This window comes from Nicotiana tabacum, chromosome 19 (assembly GCF_000715075.1).
Source record: "Nicotiana tabacum cultivar K326 chromosome 19, ASM71507v2, whole genome shotgun sequence".
NCBI lineage: Eukaryota > Viridiplantae > Streptophyta > Magnoliopsida > Solanales > Solanaceae > Nicotiana > Nicotiana tabacum.
In genome coordinates this window covers 121267114-121288783 of record NC_134098.1, presented here as the reverse complement: position 1 = coordinate 121288783, position 21670 = coordinate 121267114, and the positions used below count along the sequence as shown (strand labels likewise).

Here is a 21670-nt window from a genome sequence, read left to right as displayed (position 1 = left end):
TTTACCCTCCTCAAGCACCTTTTGTTTTACCTAATAATACAGGTATTACTTTTACTGCATTTCAAAAATTTATTGACGAAGATGTTGTTGCAGTCAGCATCGCAGAAATTAATAAATTAATTTCTCAAAATAATTATTTGAGCTTATATGTTAAGGTTTTGGGAGAACAGATTAGTTTTCTTAATAAAAAAACTTGATGATTTAACAGTTTTGATAAAAGATATGAGTACTAGCAAGAAAATAACTGATATTGCCTCTACTTCAGGAAGCAAATCAGGAGCTCAAATTGTTCTTACTCATATTCAAAGACCCCCTAAAATTCAGAATTTTAAATTTAAATCTTTTAATGATTTAGAAGAATTTCTTGATAAAAAGTTATCCGGTTTGAATATCAAACCTATTGATCTATCAAAAGATTTTGCTGATAAAATGGATGCTACTTATGATTATAAAAATGATGTTTTGTTAGAGTTTAATAAACTCAAAAGTTATCCCAAAAAGAATAGTAAGTTTACTGATAGCAGATATGCTGACAAACCCAGAATGCAAACTTATTATTACAATCGTCCTACTCCTCAAGATGTTCTAATAGAGGAACGTGATTGGAATCAGACTAATACGTCTTACAGTGGTTCCGAAATTTATGAATGGAATCTTGATGGTTTGACTGATAGGCAGTTAACTATTCTTGTACATAGAATGCTTATGTATGCAACTATCTGTAAAAGTGTGAAAAATACAGATAAGAATATGTGCAGGATGATTGTTGCAGGTTTTGCTGGCCAACTTCGTGGTTGGTGGGATAATTATTTGACTATCCGGTTAATGCTCAAGCCACTGACGAAAGAGTTGATAACTTAGGCATGGCCCTAGTGGCAAATAGAGAAGATGTCGTTTATACCCTTATTCTTACTATTTTAGAACACTTTAATGGTAGATTTACCAATCAGAATGAGACTGTCCGTACTCTTCTTAATGGCCTTAGATGTAAGACCTTAGGTGAGTTTAGATGGTATAAAGACACTTTTATGAGTAGAGTGATGGAACTACCAGAGAATAAGATTGAATATTGGAAAGCTAAGTTTATAGATGGCCTTCCCTCCTTATTTGCTGAAAGGGTTAAGAAGGTTCTAAGAGGTAGTTATGGTGAAATTCCATACAGAGACTATACCTATGGTAAGTTGATAGAAATTTGCACACAGGAAGGATTAAACTTGTGCAATGAATTAAGATTGTCCAGACATCTTAAAATGGATAAGCTTAGGGAAAAATCCCAGTTAGGAGATTTTTGTACTCAGTTCGGTCTACCCGAGACTTCTAATCATAAGAAGAAGAAACATAAGTATCATAGATACCCAAACCAAGACAGTCCTTATAGGAGAAAGAGATCTAGATATAGATCCAAAGAAGAACGAGAAGCTAAGAAAGCCCATCGTAAGGCTACTAGATTTACCAAAAATAGGTCTAAGAGAGATCTAGCTGACATTAAGTGTTATAAGTGTGGTAAATTTGGCCATATAGCTCCGAATTGTAAGCTTCAAAAGCGGAAAACCTTAGGATATTTTTAAAAGAATTGTTATACAAAATGGTTTGGTTATCTCAAAACAAAAAATGAGTTTATTCCAAACAAACATTAGATATTTAGGACATTATATCTGTCAAGGAAAGATTACTCCTATTCAAAGATCGATTGATTTTGCTTCAAAATATTTCGATGTTATTACTGATAGAACTCAGTTACAAAGATTTTTGGGAAGTTTAAATTATATTTCGCCTTTTTATAAAGATTTTTCGCGTGATTTAGCCCCCTTATATGATAGGCTAAAAAAGAATTATAAAAATCCTTGGACTGATAGTCATACTACTTTGGTTAAAAATATTAAGCAACGTGTTAAATCTTTACCTTGCTTAACCCTTGCTAATCCTGCATGGCAAAAGATTATAGAGACTGATGCGTCTTATATTGGTTAAATCCCTAGACAATAGGGATTTATTGTCTAGATTCAGGGTTTGATACGTCTTACAGTGGTTCCAAAATTTACGAATGGAATCTTGATGGATTAACTGATAGACAATTGACTATTCTTGTACATAGAATGCTTATGTATGCAACTATCTGTAAAAGTGTGAAAAATACCGATAGAAATATATGCAGAATGATTGTTGCAGGTTTTACTGGCCAACTTCGTGGTTGGTGGGACAATTATTTGACTATCGAAGAAAGTGGAATGGTTATTAATGCTCAAGCCACTGAAGAAGGAGTTGATAATTTAGGCATGGCCCTAGTGGCAAATAGAGAAGATGTCGTTTATACCCTTATTCTTACTATTTTAGAACACTTTAATGGTAGCTTTACCAATCAGAATGAGACTGTCCGTACTCTTCTTAATGGCCTTAGATGTAAGACCTTAGGTGAGTTTAGATGGTATAAAGACACTTTTATGAGTAGAGTGATGGAACTACCAGAGAATAAGATTGAATATTGGAAAGCTAAGTTTATAGATGGCCTTCCCTCCTTATTTGCTGAAAGAGTTAAGAAGGTTCCAAGAGGTAGTTATGGTGAAATTTCATACAGAGACTATACCTATGGTAAGTTGATAGGAATTTGCACACAGGAAGGATTAAACTTGTGCAATGAATTAAGATTGTCCAGACAGCTTAAAATGGATAAGCTTAGGAAAAAATCCCAGTTAGGAGATTTTTTTACTCAGTTCGGTCTACCCGAGACTTCTAATCATAAGAAGAAGAAACATAAGTATCATAGATACCCAAACCAAGACAGTCCTTATAGGAGAAAGAGATCTAGATATAGATCCAAAGAAGAATGAGAAGCTAAGAAAGCCCATCGTAAGGCTACTAGATTTACCAAAAATAGGTCTAAGAGAGATCTAGCTAACATTAAGTGTTATAAGTGTGGTAAATTTGGCCATATAGCTCCGAATTGTAAGCTTCAAAAGCTGAAAACCTTAGGATATTTTTAAAAGAATTGTTATACAAAATGGTTTGGTTATCTCAAAACAAAAAATGAGTTTATTCCAAACAAACATTAGATATTTAGGACATTATATCTGTCAAGGAAAGATTACTCCTATTCAAAGATCGATTGATTTTGCTTCAAAATTTTTCGATGTTATTACTGATAGAACTCAGTTACAAAGATTTTTGGGAAGTTTAAATTATATTTCGCCTTTTTATAAAGATTTTTCGCGTGATTTAGCCCCCTTATATGATAGGCTAAAAAAGAATTATAAAAATCCTTGGACTGATAGTCATACTACTTTGGTTAAAAATATTAAGCAACGTGTTAAATCTTTACCTTGCTTAACCCTTGCTAATCCTGCATGGCAAAAGATTATAGAGACTGATGCGTCTTATATTGGTTAAATCCCTAGACAATAGGGATTTATTGTCTAGATTCAGGGTTTGATACGTCTTACAGTGGTTCCGAAATTTACGAATGGAATCTTGATGGATTAACTGATAGACAATTGACTATTCTTGTACATAGAATGCTTATGTATGCAACTATCTGTAAAAGTGTGAAAAATACCGATAGAAATATATGCAGAATGATTGTTGCAGGTTTTACTGGCCAACTTCGTGGTTGGTGGGACAATTATTTGACTATCGAAGAAAGTGGAATGGTTATTAATGCTCAAGCCACTGAAGAAGGAGTTGATAATTTAGGCATGGCCCTAGTGGCAAATAGAGAAGATGTCGTTTATACCCTTATTCTTACTATTTTAGAACACTTTAATGGTAGCTTTACCAATCAGAATGAGACTGTCCGTACTCTTCTTAATGGCCTTAGATGTAAGACCTTAGGTGAGTTTAGATGGTATAAAGACACTTTTATGAGTAGAGTGATGGAACTACCAGAGAATAAGATTGAATATTGGAAAGCTAAGTTTATAGATGGCCTTCCCTCCTTATTTGCTGAAAGAGTTAAGAAGGTTCCAAGAGGTAGTTATGGTGAAATTCCATACAGAGACTATACCTATGGTAAGTTGATAGGAATTTGCACACAGGAAGGATTAAACTTGTGCAATGAATTAAGATTGTCCAGACAGCTTAAAATGGATAAGCTTAGGAAAAAATCCCAGTTAGGAGATTTTTTTACTCAGTTCGGTCTACCCGAGACTTCTAATCATAAGAAGAAGAAACATAAGTATCATAGATACCCAAACCAAGACAGTCCTTATAGGAGAAAGAGATCTAGATATAGATCCAAAGAAGAATGAGAAGCTAAGAAAGCCCATCGTAAGGCTACTAGATTTACCAAAAATAGGTCTAAGAGAGATCTAGCTAACATTAAGTATTATAAGTGTGGTAAATTTGGCCATATAGCTCCGAATTGTAAGCTTCAAAAGCTGAAAACCTTAGGATATTTTAAAAAAATTGTTATACAAAATGGTTTGGTTATCTCAAAACAAAAAATGAGTTTATTCCAAACAAACATTAGATATTTAGGACATTATATCTGTCAAGGAAAGATTACTCCTATTCAAAGATCGATTGATTTTGCTTCAAAATTTTTCGATGTTATTACTGATAGAACTCAGTTACAAAGATTTTTGGGAAGTTTAAATTATATTTCGCCTTTTTATAAAGATTTTTCGCGTGATTTAGCCCCCTTATATGATAGGCTAAAAAAGAATTATAAAAATCCTTGGACTGATAGTCATACTACTTTGGTTAAAAATATTAAGCAACGTGTTAAATCTTTACCTTGCTTAACCCTTGCTAATCCTGCATGGCAAAAGATTATAGAGACTGATGCGTCTTATATTGGTTAAATCCCTAGACAATAGGGATTTATTGTCTAGATTCAGGGTTTGATACGTCTTACAGTGGTTCCGAAATTTACGAATGGAATCTTGATGGATTAACTGATAGACAATTGACTATTCTTGTACATAGAATGCTTATGTATGCAACTATCTGTAAAAGTGTGAAAAATACCGATAGAAATATATGCAGAATGATTGTTGCAGGTTTTACTGACCAACTTCGTGGTTGGTGGGACAATTATTTGACTATCGAAGAAAGAGCAATGGTTATTAATGCTCAAGCCACTGAAGAAGGAGTTGATAATTTAGGCATGGCCCTAGTGGCAAATAGAGAAGATGTCGTTTATACCCTTATTCTTACTATTTTAGAACACTTTAATGGTAGCTTTACCAATCAGAATGAGACTGTCCGTACTCTTCTTAATGGCCTTAGATGTAAGACCTTAGGTGAGTTTAGATGGTATAAAGACACTTTTATGAGTAGAGTGATGGAACTACTAGAGAATAAGATTGAATATTGGAAAGCTAAGTTTATAGATGGCCTTCCCTCCTTATTTGCTGAAAGAGTTAAGAAGGTTCTAAGAGGTAGTTATGGTGAAATTCCATACAGAGACTATACCTATGGTAAGTTGATAGGAATTTGTACACAGGAAGGATTAAACTTGTGCAATAAATTAAGATTGTCCAGACAGCTTAAAATGGATAAGCTTAGGGAAAAATCCCAATTAGGAGATTTTTTTACTCAGTTCGGTCTACCCGAGACTTCTAATCATAAGAAGAAGAAACATAAGTATCATAGATACCCAAACCAAGACAGTCCTTATAGGAGAAAGAGATCTAGATATAGATCCAAAGAAGAACGAGAAGCTAAGAAAGCCCATCGTAAGGCTACTAGATTTACCAAAAATAGGTCTAAGAGAGATCTAGCTGACATTAAGTGTTATAAGTGTGGTAAATTTGGCCATATAGCTCCGAATTGTAAGCTTCAAAAGCTGAAAACCTTAGGACTAGACGATGAGATACGTGATAAGGTTTATGATTCGTTATACACTTCTGGATCAGAATCGGATTATTATTCTGAGTCAGAATCCGAAGCTGAAATAGATTTACTTGATTTATCTGATAGTGATAAAAATTTTGATAATACTTGTAGAACTTACAAAGGTGATACATGTGCTTGTGATGATGAATTTTATAAATTACAATCACAATTTGAAAATTTGAACATGAAAACTATTGCATCTGATAATGTAATAGAACTTTTAAAGTAAGTTACTGATGAAAAACTTCGTGAAAAAATTATTAATTTGGCTGCTAGTTCAGGTTCTAATTCAAGTTCTAGTTTTGTAAAACCTTTTGAAAAAGAATTTGAATATTCTCCACCTTATTCTTTACTAGAGGTTAATAACCGTCTGTTGAACAAAAATACAACTCCAGCAAGAGATTCTTCTTTCGATGATTTAAAAATTGAAGTTGAAAACTTGAAACGAGAGATAAAATCTCTTAAACAAAATCAAATGATTTGTGATCATAGGATTACTCAGATTGAGAAAATCGATTCTCCAGCTGAGAAATCTAATGATAAAAACAAAGGTATTTGTAAAGATGATATTGAAGAAAAAACTATTAGTTTTAATCCTAAACATGATATGTTTTTGGGAATGATGCAAATTATTACTGCTCATAAATGGTATATCAAATGTACTATTCTCATTGATAATAGTTTTTCAATTACAAACATTGCCATGATTGATAGTGGAGCAGATGTTAGCTGCATTCAAGAAGGTTTAATACCTACGAAATATTTTCAAAAAACTACTCATATGGTTAGATCTGCATCCGGACATGCTTTAGATATAAAGTATAAGCTTCCTAATACGGGTATCTGTCAGAATAAATTCTGTATTCCTCACTTCTTTTTCTTGGTAAAAAACCAGTTATACCCTCCTATTATACTTGGAACACCGTTTATTAACGTTATTTATCCTTTTACTAGCATAGACTCGAAAGGTTTTACTGCTACCTATGAGAATAAAGAGATAAGTTATATTTTTTTTACAGATCCAGTAACTAGAGATATTAATGCTTTAATTGATATGAAGCAAAAACATGTTGATTCTTTACAATTAGAATTGTTTAGTATGTATATATTTGATACTTTAAATTCTACTAAAGTACAGAAAAAAAATCAAATTGATTTTCGAGCAGATTGCTGTTGATATTTGTGCGGAGCATCCTAGTGCTTTTTGGAATCGAAAAAAGCATATTGTCACTCTTCCATATGAAGATAATTTCTCTGAGGATGATATTCCTACTAAATCTTGACCTTGTCAGATGAACGCAGAATTGGTAGAATTTTGCAAAAAAGAGATTGATAGCTTGCTATCAAAGGGTTTGATAAAACCCCCAAAATCTCCTTGGTCTTGTACAACTTTTTATGTTAATAACGCAACTGAAAATGAATGTGGTGTTCCTAGATTAGTCATTAATTATAAACCCTTGAATAAATATATGAAGTGGGTTAGGTATCCCATTCCTAATAAAAGAGATTTATTGTCTAGATTACATGATGCCAATATATTTTTAAAATTCGATTTAAAATCTGGATATTGGCAGATTCAAATATTTAAAGAGCATACTTATAGAACTGCTTTTAATGTTCCATTTGGGCAATATGAATGGAATGTTATGCCTTTTGGTTTGAAGAATGCCCTTTCAGAATTCCAAAAAATTATGAATGATATTTTCAACCCCTATCTAGATTTCATCATTGTTTATATCGATGACATTTTGGTATTTTTCAAAACACTTGAAATGCATATTAAGCATTTAGATATTTTTAAAAGAATTGTTATACAAAATGGTTTGGTTATCTCAAAACAAAAAATGAGTTTATTCCAAACAAACATTAGATTTTTAGGACATTATATCTGTCAAGGAAAGATTACTCCTATTCAAAGATCGATTGGTTTTGCTTCACAATTTCCCGATGTTATTACTGATAGAACTCAGTTAGAAAGATTTTTAGGAAGTTTAAATTATATTTCGTCTTTTTATAAAGATTTGTCGCGTGATTTAGCCCCCTTATATGATAGGCTAAAAAAGAATTATAAAAATATTTGGACTGATAGTCACACTACTTTGGTTAAAAATATTAAGCAACGTGTTAAATCTTTACCTTGCTTAACCCTTGCTAATCCTGCATGGCAAAAGATTATAGAGACTGATGCGTCTAATATTGGTTACGGAGGGATTTTGAAATAGATAAATCCCAATAATAAGCATAAATATCTGATTAGATTCTACTCTGGTAAATGGTCTGAAGCCTAGAGAAAATACGCTACTGTGGCACATGAAATGTTAACCATAGTAAAATGTGTTTTAAAATTTCAGGACGACTTATACAATCAAAAGTTTTTAATAAAAACTTACACACAATCTGTGAAATATATGTTTAATAAATACTTTAAACATGATGCCTCGAAAATGATATTTGCAAGATGGCAGGCTCAATTAGCCCCTTTTGATTTTGAAATACAATATAAAAAGGGAATTGATAATTCTCTGCCAGATTTCTTATCCCGTGAATGTTTACAGGATGGAACCCCCCTGGGGTAGGGGAAGAGGTAGAGGTTGGGGAAGATCATCCCCACAGTCCAGAGGAAGATCATCACCTTCAGGATCGTCATACGGATCCACATCAAACTCCTCAGTTATACAAATGGGAAGAAAGAGTTTAACCAATGAGAGGATATCTCTCAGAGAAGAATCATCGATCGGACCATCTGTCCATCTGGAAGATATTCCAGAAGATAGCTCGTTATACGCACATTTGCAGGCCTATTTGACTGCTCAAAAACAGAAAGATATTTCTGCCAAGCAAAGTGATACTTTTGCTTCCATCACAAAAGATGACAATGATGATATCAAGTCATATGAGAAAGTGTCAAAAAAGGAAATGATATTTCTTTTAGAAAACTCTGACATTCAGAGAAAAGAAGAGCCGTGGAAGATATTCCAAAGGTATTTAATAAATGGTTTATATTATCCGGGTGAGTCATACAAAACCCGCTCCTATTATGAAACAATACTAACCAGTACGGGCAGTGCAGATTTTCAGCATTTTTCTGGGTATAGCACATACGAGAACGTTTATAACTTCTCAAAGATTATAATTAAACAGATCATATCTGTTGAAGACTGGGGTATATCCACAATGAAAGAAAGGCAGATAAGCCTTAACAAATCTAGAATGAATTTTACCTATTGGGATTATATCCAGGTATTTGATAAAGTGTTATACTACAATAATGATCGATACAAACATACTTGGTTTATTAAAGTATGTGCAAAGATATTTGCAGAAGCTGTTCCTAATTGATTTCTGAACTGGTGGTCATACCACGGTCCAACAGTAAAAAATTTACCAGATCCATTTCTCAGGTTATACAAAGAATGGATAAAAATTTCCCCTTTTATAAACAACTTATATCACTCAGATCATATATGTTACCCAGATAAAATTAACCAGATTTATTTCTTTCTGGAATTCTCTATTCCCTGGATACACAAATAGAATTCGGAAGTCGGATTCACCGAAGAACAAGTCCCATGCTTATACAGGACTTTTTACAACAACTTTTGGGACAAGTTAATGAAGAAGGATCCCAAAACAAAGACTTTATATGGTCAAGAACTCTTGGATTCAATCGAAATAAAAATCCAAGAGTATTCCAGCCAACCTTAGAAAGAGGTAATTGATGATAGCTCAGTAAGGCATATTGCCAGAAGAATTTCCTTTCAAGAAGGAGATAAAGCAGAAATGATTAACAACTACTTGGAAGAAGTCAAAAGAAATTTACTTCATTCCATTAATCAATATGAGAAATCAGACACTTCTATGCAGAGTGAAACCAGCAACGATGATATCGCTGAATATTCTCAACCCTTTGAATTAGAAAAAAATACTTTCTAATGAAGATTTACGGAATGCGGAAGAATTCATCCGCAAAATGAAAGAAACAGACAAAAAACCAGCACAGTGAAACAGCTGGACCCCACAAAAATAGTGATGCCGCCGGACCCACAGCACAGTGAAGCCGCCGGACCCCACTTAAATAGTAGATATACTGTTCATCAACAGTAGATACACTGTTTCAACAGTAAAAATACTGTTTTGTATAGTAAAAATACTGTAACAGGGACCCACGGGACCCACTTTTTACTGTTCATAGATTCTTTACTTTTCTATTTATACATTTCATTCGTTCAGAAGAAAGGAAGCGAAATCGAGACCCTCTCTCTCTAAAACTCTCTCTCTCTATCTCTAAAGTTGTAAGTAAGAGTTTGTAGCTGGTAGCTTGTAATAGAAGAACAAAAGTAAATAAAGTTTTCAGTTCTTCATCTTCAGGGCCTTGCATCTTGGCCAAAAGGTACATATTTCTTTCTTAGTTTGTTTTTCTTCTAGTCTCTCCTCTCTGGCCGTGACGATGTCCGGCTAAGAGACTTCATATCTATGTTGAGTATCTAACTTCTCTCCTATATACACCATGAAAGCGACGGCATCTATTAAAATATAAATGAGTTTTATATATAGAGTTTTGACTTGGTGTCAAGATGGTTGGTACAGTCTGATATAACACTGCTCTTATTGGCTTTGCCTTAGTGGCTCCGTCTAGCCAGCCGTGAACCTCAGCCCGATAAAGGAGTTAAAAGGGCATCTTCTTTCACGGTTAGAACTGCTAGACACATGGGCTCAATAAAAGTATGTATTATATTATGACAGACCCCTTGCTTGAGTAAAGGTTTTTAACCTTCCATACAGTCATTAAACTATATATAAAATTCAAGTATATTTCAATTCTTATATCCTTACTGATTGTGCGGATTACCGCCAGTCTTTAAATATAAGGGTACTGAATTAGCTAGATTAAGAATTCTCAAGTATGTTAAAATAGAAGTCTTTAACTGGTGGAAACCTTCCAGACATATAAATGTTAGATGAGAGGTGCGAAACAAGTCCAGTTCCCGGTCAAACAGTGATTTCTGTTTTAGTTTAATTGAGAAGGCATGGCGGATTACTGCCCGCCACTTGATCCTGTTAAAATGGTATCAGAGCCTAGGTACTTTCATGGTATATATAAGATAGATATGAAATATTCGACATAGATATGTTTCTGAAATATGGATTTAGGAGAAACTAGTATGAAAAATACTAGGTTGGAAGAGGTAGATATACCTCAAAACCTTGATTTGTTAAACAAATGGACTATTCCTAAAGTCCCTATTAGAACAATCTATGATTATGGATGGTTTGATAAACTCTCTTCTAAACAACTTGTTAAAACAACTGAGCAATCTTTAGCTTTGAATTCGTCTGAACAGACTATTCGTTTTTTAAACAAGCATGATGTAGATGTTTATAAATACCAGTATAATTATTTGCATATTGGTATGGTACAAATTGCTTTTAAGCCATTAACCCTTAAAGGGTTACCAGAGACGTTTTTAGCCGCTCTTAGAGATGCTCGAAATCTGAATTTCAGCTCTAATGGGTTCTATTGAATCTACTATTGCCTAAGGCCCAGTATATTTTAATACTCAACCCAATCTGCAATTATCTTTATCTGATGTTAATATACTTGATGCATTAACATTAAATGTGAAAACGCATGGTTATAATTATGCGCCTGGTTCTGAACTTATATGTTTATCGTATAGGATTTATTTCAAATTGCTATCTACGTTAAACCCCAGATGTAAATTATATGATACATCTGATCAGACTATTTTAGTGGAAACGAATTTTGCAAAGTCTAAGGTCACCACGAGGAGACCTATTAAGTGGGAGGAAATTAATTTTCCAACTACATGGACTTTGGATTCGGTTATATCCCCCAGTCAGATAACTGATGCTGTCAGTAATACTGAGTATTCTCATATTACTCAAAATCCGGATAGTAAGATTTGCATTCAGTTTGACGATAATAATTCCACTTATAATAGACATTCCTTTACCAATCATAGACTGTTGCCTGATATTCAACACATTTCTCCTGTTGAACCAGTCTATGGACCAGCTAGAAATCGTGTTGCATCTTTACATACAATTTCTACTAAAGTGGGTGATAAGCCAGTTGAAAGGGTTAAGATTAACCCCAAGACAAATATTGTTCAGGATAATGATAATATTCCTGATAAGGATATTCCTTCTGCGTCTGAGATGGATTTTGACCCAAATGATGTTTAAATGATTCCACACCAAATTGATTTTAGTCCAGGGTCACAAGCTAGAGGTTATATTCAAAAAGAATTTTTCAGTGATAAATGGAACCGGTTTAAAACTTGGTTTTTTGATACTTATAGTAAAGAGGATTTGAACAATATTTCTCAAGAATTTTATGAAACTTGTGCTTTACATAATCAAATTATGTACTTTGTTCCTTGGTTTATAACCACATATTTATCACTTTGTATAAAAGCTTTAGAAAGATCTTATAAAGACGGGAGTGGCAATATTACTAAAGCCATTTACTCTCCTCAAGCACCTTTTGTTTTACCTAATAATACAGGTATTACTTTTACTGCATTTCAAAAATTTATTGATGAAGATGTTGCTACAGTCAGCATTGCAGAAATTAATAAGTTAATTTCTCAAAATAATTATTTGAGCTTATATGTTAAGGTTTTGGGAGAACAGATTAGTTTTCTTGATAAAAAACTTGATGATTTAACAGTTTTGATAAAAGATATGAGTACTAGTAAGAAAATAACTGATATTGCCTCTACTTCAGGAAGCAAATCAGGAGCTCAAATTATTCTTACTCATATTCAAAGACCCCCTGAGATTCAGGATTTTAAATTTAAATCTTTTAATGATTTAGAAGAACTTCTTGATAAAAAGTTATCCGGTTTGAATATCAAACCTATTGATCTATCAAAAGATTTTACAGATAAATTAGATACTACTTTTGACTATAAAAAGGATGTTTTGTCAGAGTTTAATAAACTCAGAAGTTACCCCAAAAAGAATAGTAAGTTTGCGGATAACAGATACGCTGATAAACCCAGAATGCAAACTTATTATTACAATCGTCCTACTCCTCAAGATGTTCTAATAGAGGAACGTGATTGGAATCAGACTAATACGTCTTACAGTGGTTCCAAAATTTATGAATGGAATCTTGATGGTTTGTATCACGACCCAATTTCACCTGTAGGTCATGATGGCGCCCACCAACACTACAGCTAGGCAAGCCAACTAATAAATTAAGCATACATTGATTAAACTTTTATTCCAAGAAAATAATAAAATACCAACTTCTACCAATGTGTGTGCCAAGACCCGGTGTCACAAGTGAATGAGCATCTAGTAGATTATACAAAACTCCAAATACTGTCTGAAATAAAATAGACAGAATATAAATATCAGAAGAGACACTGGTAGCTGCAGAACGGCTCAGAAAGGCAGCTCACCACTATGCCTCTGGATGACGTGGGTATGTGATGATAGGTCCTCCACTAGTACCTGTCTCAGATCCTGCACAAAAAGTGCAGCAAGTGTAGTATGAGTACGTAAACAACGTGTACCCAGTAAGTATCAAGCCTAATCTCAAAGTGGTAGAGACGAGATGGCCCACTTTGACACTCACTATAGGTCAATAACAATTGAAATAAAACTAGGATATTTAAATCAATGTGATTTACAGAATTTATTTAATCAGCCGAAATAATCAAATTCCTTCAAATGTATCAATTTTCAATATATTAATTAAATTCTAATTTATCAATTAAATGTCATTTACAGGAGTAACAATTAACTCCATAAACAAGCAAGAATAATAATTCATTAAATTTCAAAGATTTTCCAAATAATTAATTAGCTTCTCAAGCTGAAATAGATTATTTAAGTATCATGTAATTATTATTATTAAGCATGATTTCTGCCGAGGACGTACGGCCCGATCCAGAGTGTCATGTACACTACCGAGGGACGTGCGGCGCGCTCCATAGATGTATCTATCCTGCCGAGGCGTTCGGCCCGCTCCACAAGAAAGGAGGACATTTTCTTATATGCCTCCGGAAGGACAGTATGTTTATTATATGATAAATTTGGGAGGAGAACAATTTCTTTTGACAATTAATTGATTTAAAAAGAAATCAAGCCTATGAGATTTTCATCCTTTAATATCTTTATCAAACAATTCACAATATATTCATATATATATATATATATCAATTAATATTAATATATATATATATATATATATATATATATCAATTAATATTAATTAATCAAAGAATACAATTTACACAAGTAATACATGCTTTGAGTCCTAAACTACCCGGACTTTAGCATTAATAGTAGCTACGCACGGACTCTCGTCACCTCGTGCGTACGTAGCCCCCACAATTAGCAACAATTATTTAATCTTAATCACCTATGAGATAATTTCTCCCTCACAAGAATAGACAAGAGACTTACCTCGTCTTGCTCCAATTTAATCCAAGATTTTGCCTTTTCCACGATTATCCAACTCTGTCTGGCTCGAATCTAGCCAAAATAATTCAGTACAATCACTAAAAATTGTAGGGAATAACTTCTATAAGGAAATACTATATTTTTAATAAAAATCCCGAAATTAATTAAAAATTCGCCCGCGGGACCCACATCTCGGAATCCGGTGAAAGTTATGAAATCCGATAACCCATTTAATTACGAGTCCAACCATACCAATTTTGCTCAAATCCGACTCCGAATCGATACCGAAATCTAAAAATTTCATTTCTATGAGATTTTTAAATTTTTCCAAATTTAAATCCCAAAACACTAATTAGATTGTGAAAACAATGATATATTTATGTTCATAAGCCAAATCCAAGTTAGAATCACTTACCCCAATATTTTTCCCTTGAAGATCTGCCAAAAATCGCCTCTGCTCAAGCTCAAGTTCGCCAAAAATGGCAAATGGGACGAAAGTCCTCTGTTTTTATAACTGCCCAGCAGTTCAGAACAGGGCCTCGAACAGGGCCTCGATCGCGGCATCGAGCTCGTGCCTTCGATCAGGGCGTCGAGGGTTGTCTTCGATCTCAGGCTCGAGCATGGTCCTTCGATAGTGACCCTCGAGCCTTGCTCTCGATCATGGAATCGAACTGGACCTTCGATCCTGGCCCTCGTACTAGACTTCGATCAACCAGCTCGAGCCTGGATCTCGGTCATGGCATCGATCATGGCATCGAGTTGAGTCTAAGGTTACGACCCTCGATCTTGGGTCTCGATCCTATCCCTCGAGCTTTGCCTTCGATCATGGCCCTCGAGATGGGCCTTCGATCATGGCTTCGATACCTAAGCTCGAGCCTGAGCCTCGTCAACTCTGGCTTGATGCCTGGGTTCGATGCCTGGGTTCGAGGTCTTGACTCGAGGTCTGGGCTCGATGACAGTCCAGAATGCCCAACAGAAGAGGAAAAATTGCAGCAGCTTTTTAAGTCAAAATTCTGATCTGTTAACTATCTGAAACTCACCCGAGGCCCTCGGGACCTCAACCAAATATACCAACAAGTCCTAAAACATCATACCAACTTAGTCGAACCTCTAAATCACATCAAACAACGCTTAAACCATGAATCATACCCCAATTCAAGCTTAATGAAACTAGGAGTTTTCTACTTCTACATTCAATGTCGGAACCTATCAAATCAATTCCGAATGACCTCAAATTTTACACACAAGTCATAAATTACATAACGGAGCTATGAAAATTTTTGGAATTGGATTCCGACTCCGATATCAAAAAGTCAACCCCCCGGTCAAACTTTCAACCTTTAAATTCCTATTTTAGCCATTTCAAGCCTAATTTAACTACGGACTTCTAAATAAAATTTCGATCACGCTCCTAAGTCCAAAATCACCATATGGAGCTGTTGGAATCATCAAAATTCTATTCCGGGGTCGTTTTCTAAAAATATTGACCGAAGTCAAACTTAGAACTTTAAGGCCAACTTAAAGAATCAAGTGTTCCGGTTTCACCTCAAACACTTCCAAATCCCGAACCAACCATCCCCGCAAGTCATAAATCATTACAAGAACCTACGGAAAGTTTTATTTTAGGGAACGGGGTTCTAAAAGTTAAAATGACCGGTTGGGTCATTACAGTTTGACTGATAGGCAGTTAACTATTCTTGTAAATAGAATGCTTATGTATGCAACTATCTGTAAAAGTGTAAAAAAAATACAAATAGGAATATTTGCAGGATGATTGTTGCAGGTTTTACTAGCCAACTTCGTGGTTGGTGGGACAATTATTTGACTATCGAAGAAAGAGCAATGGTTATTAATGCTCAAGCCACTGACGAAGGAGTTGATAACTTAGGCATGGCCCTAGTGGCAAATAGAGAAGATATCGTTTATACCCTTATTCTTACTATTTTAGAACACTTTAATGGTAGATTTACCAATCAGAATGAGACTGTCCGTACTCTTCTTAATGGCCTTAGATGTAAGACCTTAGGTGAGTTTAGATGGTATAAAGACACTTTTATGAGTAGAGTGATGGAACTACCAGAGAATAAGATTGAATATTGGAAAGCTAAGTTTATAGATGGCCTTCCCTCCTTATTTGCTGAAAGAGTTAAGAAGGTTCTAAGAGGTAGTTATGGTGAAATTCCATACAGAGACTATACCTATGGTAAGTTGATAGGAATTTGCACACAGGAAGGATTAAACTTGTGCAATGAATTAAGATTGTCCAGACAGCTTAAAATGGATAAGCTTAGGGAAAAATCCCAGTTAGGAGATTTTTTTACTCAGTTCGGTCTACCCGAGACTTCTAATCATAAGAAGAAGAAACATAAGTATCATAGATACCCAAACCAAGACAGTCCTTATAGGAGAAAGAGATCTAGATATAGATCCAAAGAAGAACGAAAAGCTAAGAAAGCCCATCGTAAGGCTACTAGATTTACCAAAAATAGGTCTAAGAGAGATCTAGCTGACATTAAGTGTTATAAGTGTGGTAAATTTGGCCATATAGCTCCGAATTGTAAGCTTCAAAAGCTGAAAACCTTAGGACTAGACGATGAGATACGTGATAAGGTTTATGATTCGTTATATACTTCTGGATCAGAATCGGATTATTATTCTGAGTCAGAATCCGAAGCTGAAATAGATTTACTTGATTTATCTGATAGTGATAAAAATATTGATAATACTTGTACAACTTGCAAAGGTGATACATGTGCTTGTGATGATGAATTTTATAAATTACAATCACAATTTAAAAATTTGAACATGAAAACTATTACATCTGATAATGTAATAGAACTTTTAAAGGAAGTTACTGATGAAAAACTTCATGAAAAAATTATTAATTTGGCTGCTAGTTCAGGTTCTAATTCAAGTTCTAGTTTTGTAAAATCTTTTGAAAAAGAATTTGAATATTCTCCCCCTTATTCTTTACTAGAGGTTAATAACTGTCTGTTAAACAAAAATGCAACTCCAGCAAGAGATTCTTCTTTCGATGATTTAAAAATTGAAGTTGAAAACTTGAAACGAGAGATCAAATCTCTTAAACAAAATCAAATGATTTGTGATCATAGGATTACTCAGATTGAGAAAATCAATTCTCCAGCTGAGAAATCTAATGATAAAAACAAAAGTATTTGTAATGATAATATTGAAGAACAACCTATTAGTTTTAATCCTAAACATGATATGTTTTTGGAAATGATGCAAATTATTACTGCTCATAAATGGTATATCAAATGTACTATTCTCATTGATAATAGTTTTTCAATTACAAACATTGCCATGATTGATAGTGGAGCAGATGTTAGCTGCATTCAAAAAGGTTTAATACCTACGAAATATTTTCAAAAAACTACTCATATGGTTAGATCTGCATCCGGACATGCTTTAGATATAAAGTATAAGCTTCCTAATACGGGTATTTGTCAGAATAAAGTCTGTATTCCTCACTTCTTTGTCTTGGTAAAAAACCAGTTATATCCTCCAATTATACTTGGAACACCGTTTATTAACGCCATTTATCCTTTTACTAGCATAGATTCGAAAGGTTTTACTGCTACTTATAAGGATAAAGAAATAAGTTATACTTTTGTTACAGATCCAGTAACTAGAGATATTAATGCTTTAATTGATATGAAGCAAAAACATGTTGATTCTTTACAATTAGAATTGTTTAGTATGAATATATTTGATACTTTGAATTCTACTAAAGTACAAGAAAAAATCAAATTAATTTCCGAGCAGATTGCTATTGATATTTGTGCTGAGCATCCTAGTACTTTTTGGAATCGAAAAAAGCATATTGTCACTCTTCCATATGAAGACAATTTCTCTGAGGATGATATTCCTACTAAATCTCAACCTTGTCAGATGAACGCAGAATTAGTAGAATTTTGCAAAAAAGATATTGATAGCTTGCTACAAAAGGGTTTGATAAAACCCTCAAAATCTCCTTGGTCTTGCACAGCTTTTTATGTTAATAATGCAGCTGAAAAGGAACGTGGTGTTCCTAGATTAGTCATTAATTATAAACCCTTGAATAAATATTTGAAGCGGGTTAGGTATCCTATTCCTAATAAAAGAGATTTATTGTCTAGATTATATAATGCCAATATATTTTCAAAATTCGATTTAAAATCTGGATATTGGCAGATTCAAATATTTAAAGAGCATACTTATAGAACTGCTTTTAATGTTCCATTTGGGCAATATGAATGGAATGTTATGCCTTTTGGTTTGAAGAATGCCCCTTCAGAATTCCAAAAAATTATGAATGATATTTTCAACCCCTATCTAGATTTCATCATTGTTTATATCGATGACATTTTGGTATTTTCCAAAACACTTGAAATGCATATTAAGCATTTAGATATTTTTAAAAGAATTGTTATACAAAATGGTTTGGTTATCTCAAAACAAAAAATGAGTTTATTCCAAACAAACATTAGATTTTTAGGACATTATATCTGTCAAGGAAAGATTACTCTTATTCAAAGATCGATTGATTTTGCTTCAAAATTTCCCGATGTTATTACTGATAGAACTCAGTTACAAAGAATTTTGGGAAGTTTAAATTATATTTTGCCTTTTTATAAAGATTTGTCGCGTGATTTAGCCCCCTTATATGATAGGCTAAAAAAGAATTATAAAAATCCTTGGACTGATAGTCATACTACTTTGGTTAAAAATATTAAGCAACGTGTTAAATCTTTACCTTGCTTAACCCTTGCTAATCCTGCATGGCAAAAGATTATAGAGACTGATGCGTCTAATATTGGTTACGGAGGGATTTTGAAACAGATAAATCCCAATAATAAGCATGAATATCTGATTAGAAGGTACATATTTCTTTCTTAGTTAGTTTTTCTTCTAGTCTCTCCTCTCTGGCCATGACGATGTCCGGCTAAGAGACTTCATATCTATGTTGAGTATCTAACTTATCAGCAAAATCTTTTGATAGATCAATAGGTTTGATATTCAAACCGGATAACGTTTTATCAAGAAGTTCTTCTAAATCATTAAAAGATTTAAATTTAAAATCCTGAATCTCAGGGGGTCTTTGAATATGAGTAAGAACAATTTTAGCTCCTGATTTGCTTCCTGAAGTAGAGGTAATATCAGTTATTTTCATGCTAGTACTCGTATCTTTTATCAAAACTGTTAAATCATCAAGTTTTTTATCAAGAAAACAAATCTGTTCTCCCAAAACCTTAACATATAAGCTCAAATAATTATTTTGAGAAATTAATTTATTAATTTCTGCGATGCTGACTGCAACAACATCTTCGTCAATAAATTTTTGAAATGCAGTAAAAGTAATACCTGTATTATTAGGTAAAACAAAAGGTGTTTGAGGAGGGTAAATGGCTTTAGTAATATTGCCACTCCCGTCTTTATAAGATCTTTCTAAAACTTTTATAAAAAGTGATAAATATTGGTTATAAACCAAGGAACAAAGTACATAATTTGATTATGTAAAGCACAAGTTTCATAAAATTCTTTAGAAATATTGTTCAAATCCTCTTTACTATAAGTATCAAAAAACCAAGTTTTAAACCGGTTCCATTTATCACTGAAAAATTATTTTTGAATATAACCTCTAGCTTGTGACCCTGGACTAAAATCAATTTGGTGTGGAATTATTTAAACATCATTTGGGTCAAAATCCATCTCGGACGCAGAAGGAATATCCTTATCAGGAATATTATCATTATCCTGAACAATATTTGTCTTGGGGTTAATCTTAACCCTTTCAACTGGCTTATCACCCACTTTAGTAGAAATTGTGTGTAAAGATACAGCACGATTTCTAGCTGGTCCAAAGACTGGTTCAACAGGAGAAATGTGTTGAATATCAGGCAACAGTCTATGATTGGTAAGGAATGTCTATTATAATTAGAACTAATAGTAGGCAACAGTCTATTATTGAAAAATGACTGTCTATTATAAGTGGAACTATTATCGTCAAACTGAATGCAAATCTTACCATCCGGATTTTGAGTAATATGAGAATACTCAGTATTACTGACAGCATCAGTTATCTGACTGGGGGATATAACCGAATCCAAAGTCCATGTAGTTGGAAAATTAATTTCCTCCCACTTAATAGGTCTCCTCGTGGTGACCTTAGACTTTACAAAATTCGTTTCCACTAAATTAGTCTGATCAGATATATCATATAATTTACATATGGGGTTTAATGTAGATAGCAATTTGAAATAAATCCTATACGATAAACATATAAGTTCAGAACCAAGCGCATAATTATAACCATGTATTTTTACATTTAATGTTAATGCATCAAGTATATTAACATCAGATAAAGATAATTGTAGATTAGGTTGAGTATTAAAATATACTGGGTCGTAGGCAACAGTAGATTCAATAGAACCCATTAGAGACTGTCTGAAATTCAGATTTCTAGCATCTCTAAGAGCGGCTAAAAACGTCTCTGGTAACCCTTTAAGGGTTAATGTCTTAAAAGCAATTTGTATCATACCAATATGCAAATAATTATACTGGTGTTTATAAACATCTACATCATGCTTGTTTAACAAATGAATAGTCTGTTCAGACGAATTCAAAGCTAAAGATTGCTCAGTTGTTTTAACAAGTTGTTTAGAAGAGAGTTTATCAAACCATCCATAATCATAGATTGTTCTAATAGGGACTTTAGGAATAGTCCATTTGTTTAACAAATCAAGGTTTTGAGGTATATCTACCTCTTCCAACCTAGTATTTTTCATACTAGTTTCTCCTAAATCCATATTTCAGAAACATATCTATGTCGAATATTTCATATCTATCTTATATATACCATGAAAGTACCTAGGCTCTCATACCATTTTAATAGAATCGAGTGGCGGGCGGTAATCCGCCATGCCTTCTCAATTAAACTAAAACAGAAATCACCGTTTGACCGGGAACCGGACTTGTTTCACACCTCTCATCTGACATTTATATGTCTGGAAGATTTCCACCAGTTAAAGACTTCTATTTTAACATACTTGAGAATTCTTAATCTAGCTAATTCAGTATCCTTATATTTAAAGACCGGTGGTAATACGCACAATCAGTAAGGATATAAGAATTGAAATATACTTGAATTTTATATATAGTTTAATGACTGTATGGAAGGTTAAAAACCTTTACTCAAGCAAGGGGTATGTCATAATATAATACATACTTTTATTGAGCCCATGTGTCTAGCAGTTCTAACCGTGAAAGAAGATGCCCTTTTAACTCCTTTATCGGGCTGAGGTTCACGGCTGGCTAGACGAAGCCACTAAGGCAAAGCCAATAAGATCAGTGTTATATTAGACTGTACCAACCATCCTGACACCAAGTCAAAACTCTA

General features: G+C 33.6%; 1 protein-coding gene across 1 annotated transcript in view; it reads left to right on the top strand.

The window, feature by feature from the left end:
- The first annotated feature begins 3569 nt into the window (after positions 1-3569).
- Positions 3570-21670, top strand: part of LOC142173694 (uncharacterized) — a 34580-nt gene continuing 16479 nt past the window's right edge. Inside the window, exons 1-7 of the mRNA XM_075239317.1 lie at positions 3570-3825; positions 4995-5237; positions 12674-12949; positions 16055-16478; positions 16539-16907; positions 17319-17499; positions 18139-18369. Of these exons, the coding sequence (XP_075095418.1) occupies positions 3570-3825; positions 4995-5237; positions 12674-12949; positions 16055-16478; positions 16539-16907; positions 17319-17499; positions 18139-18369 (1980 nt within the window). The remainder of the gene's footprint in view (positions 3826-4994; positions 5238-12673; positions 12950-16054; positions 16479-16538; positions 16908-17318; positions 17500-18138; positions 18370-21670) is intronic.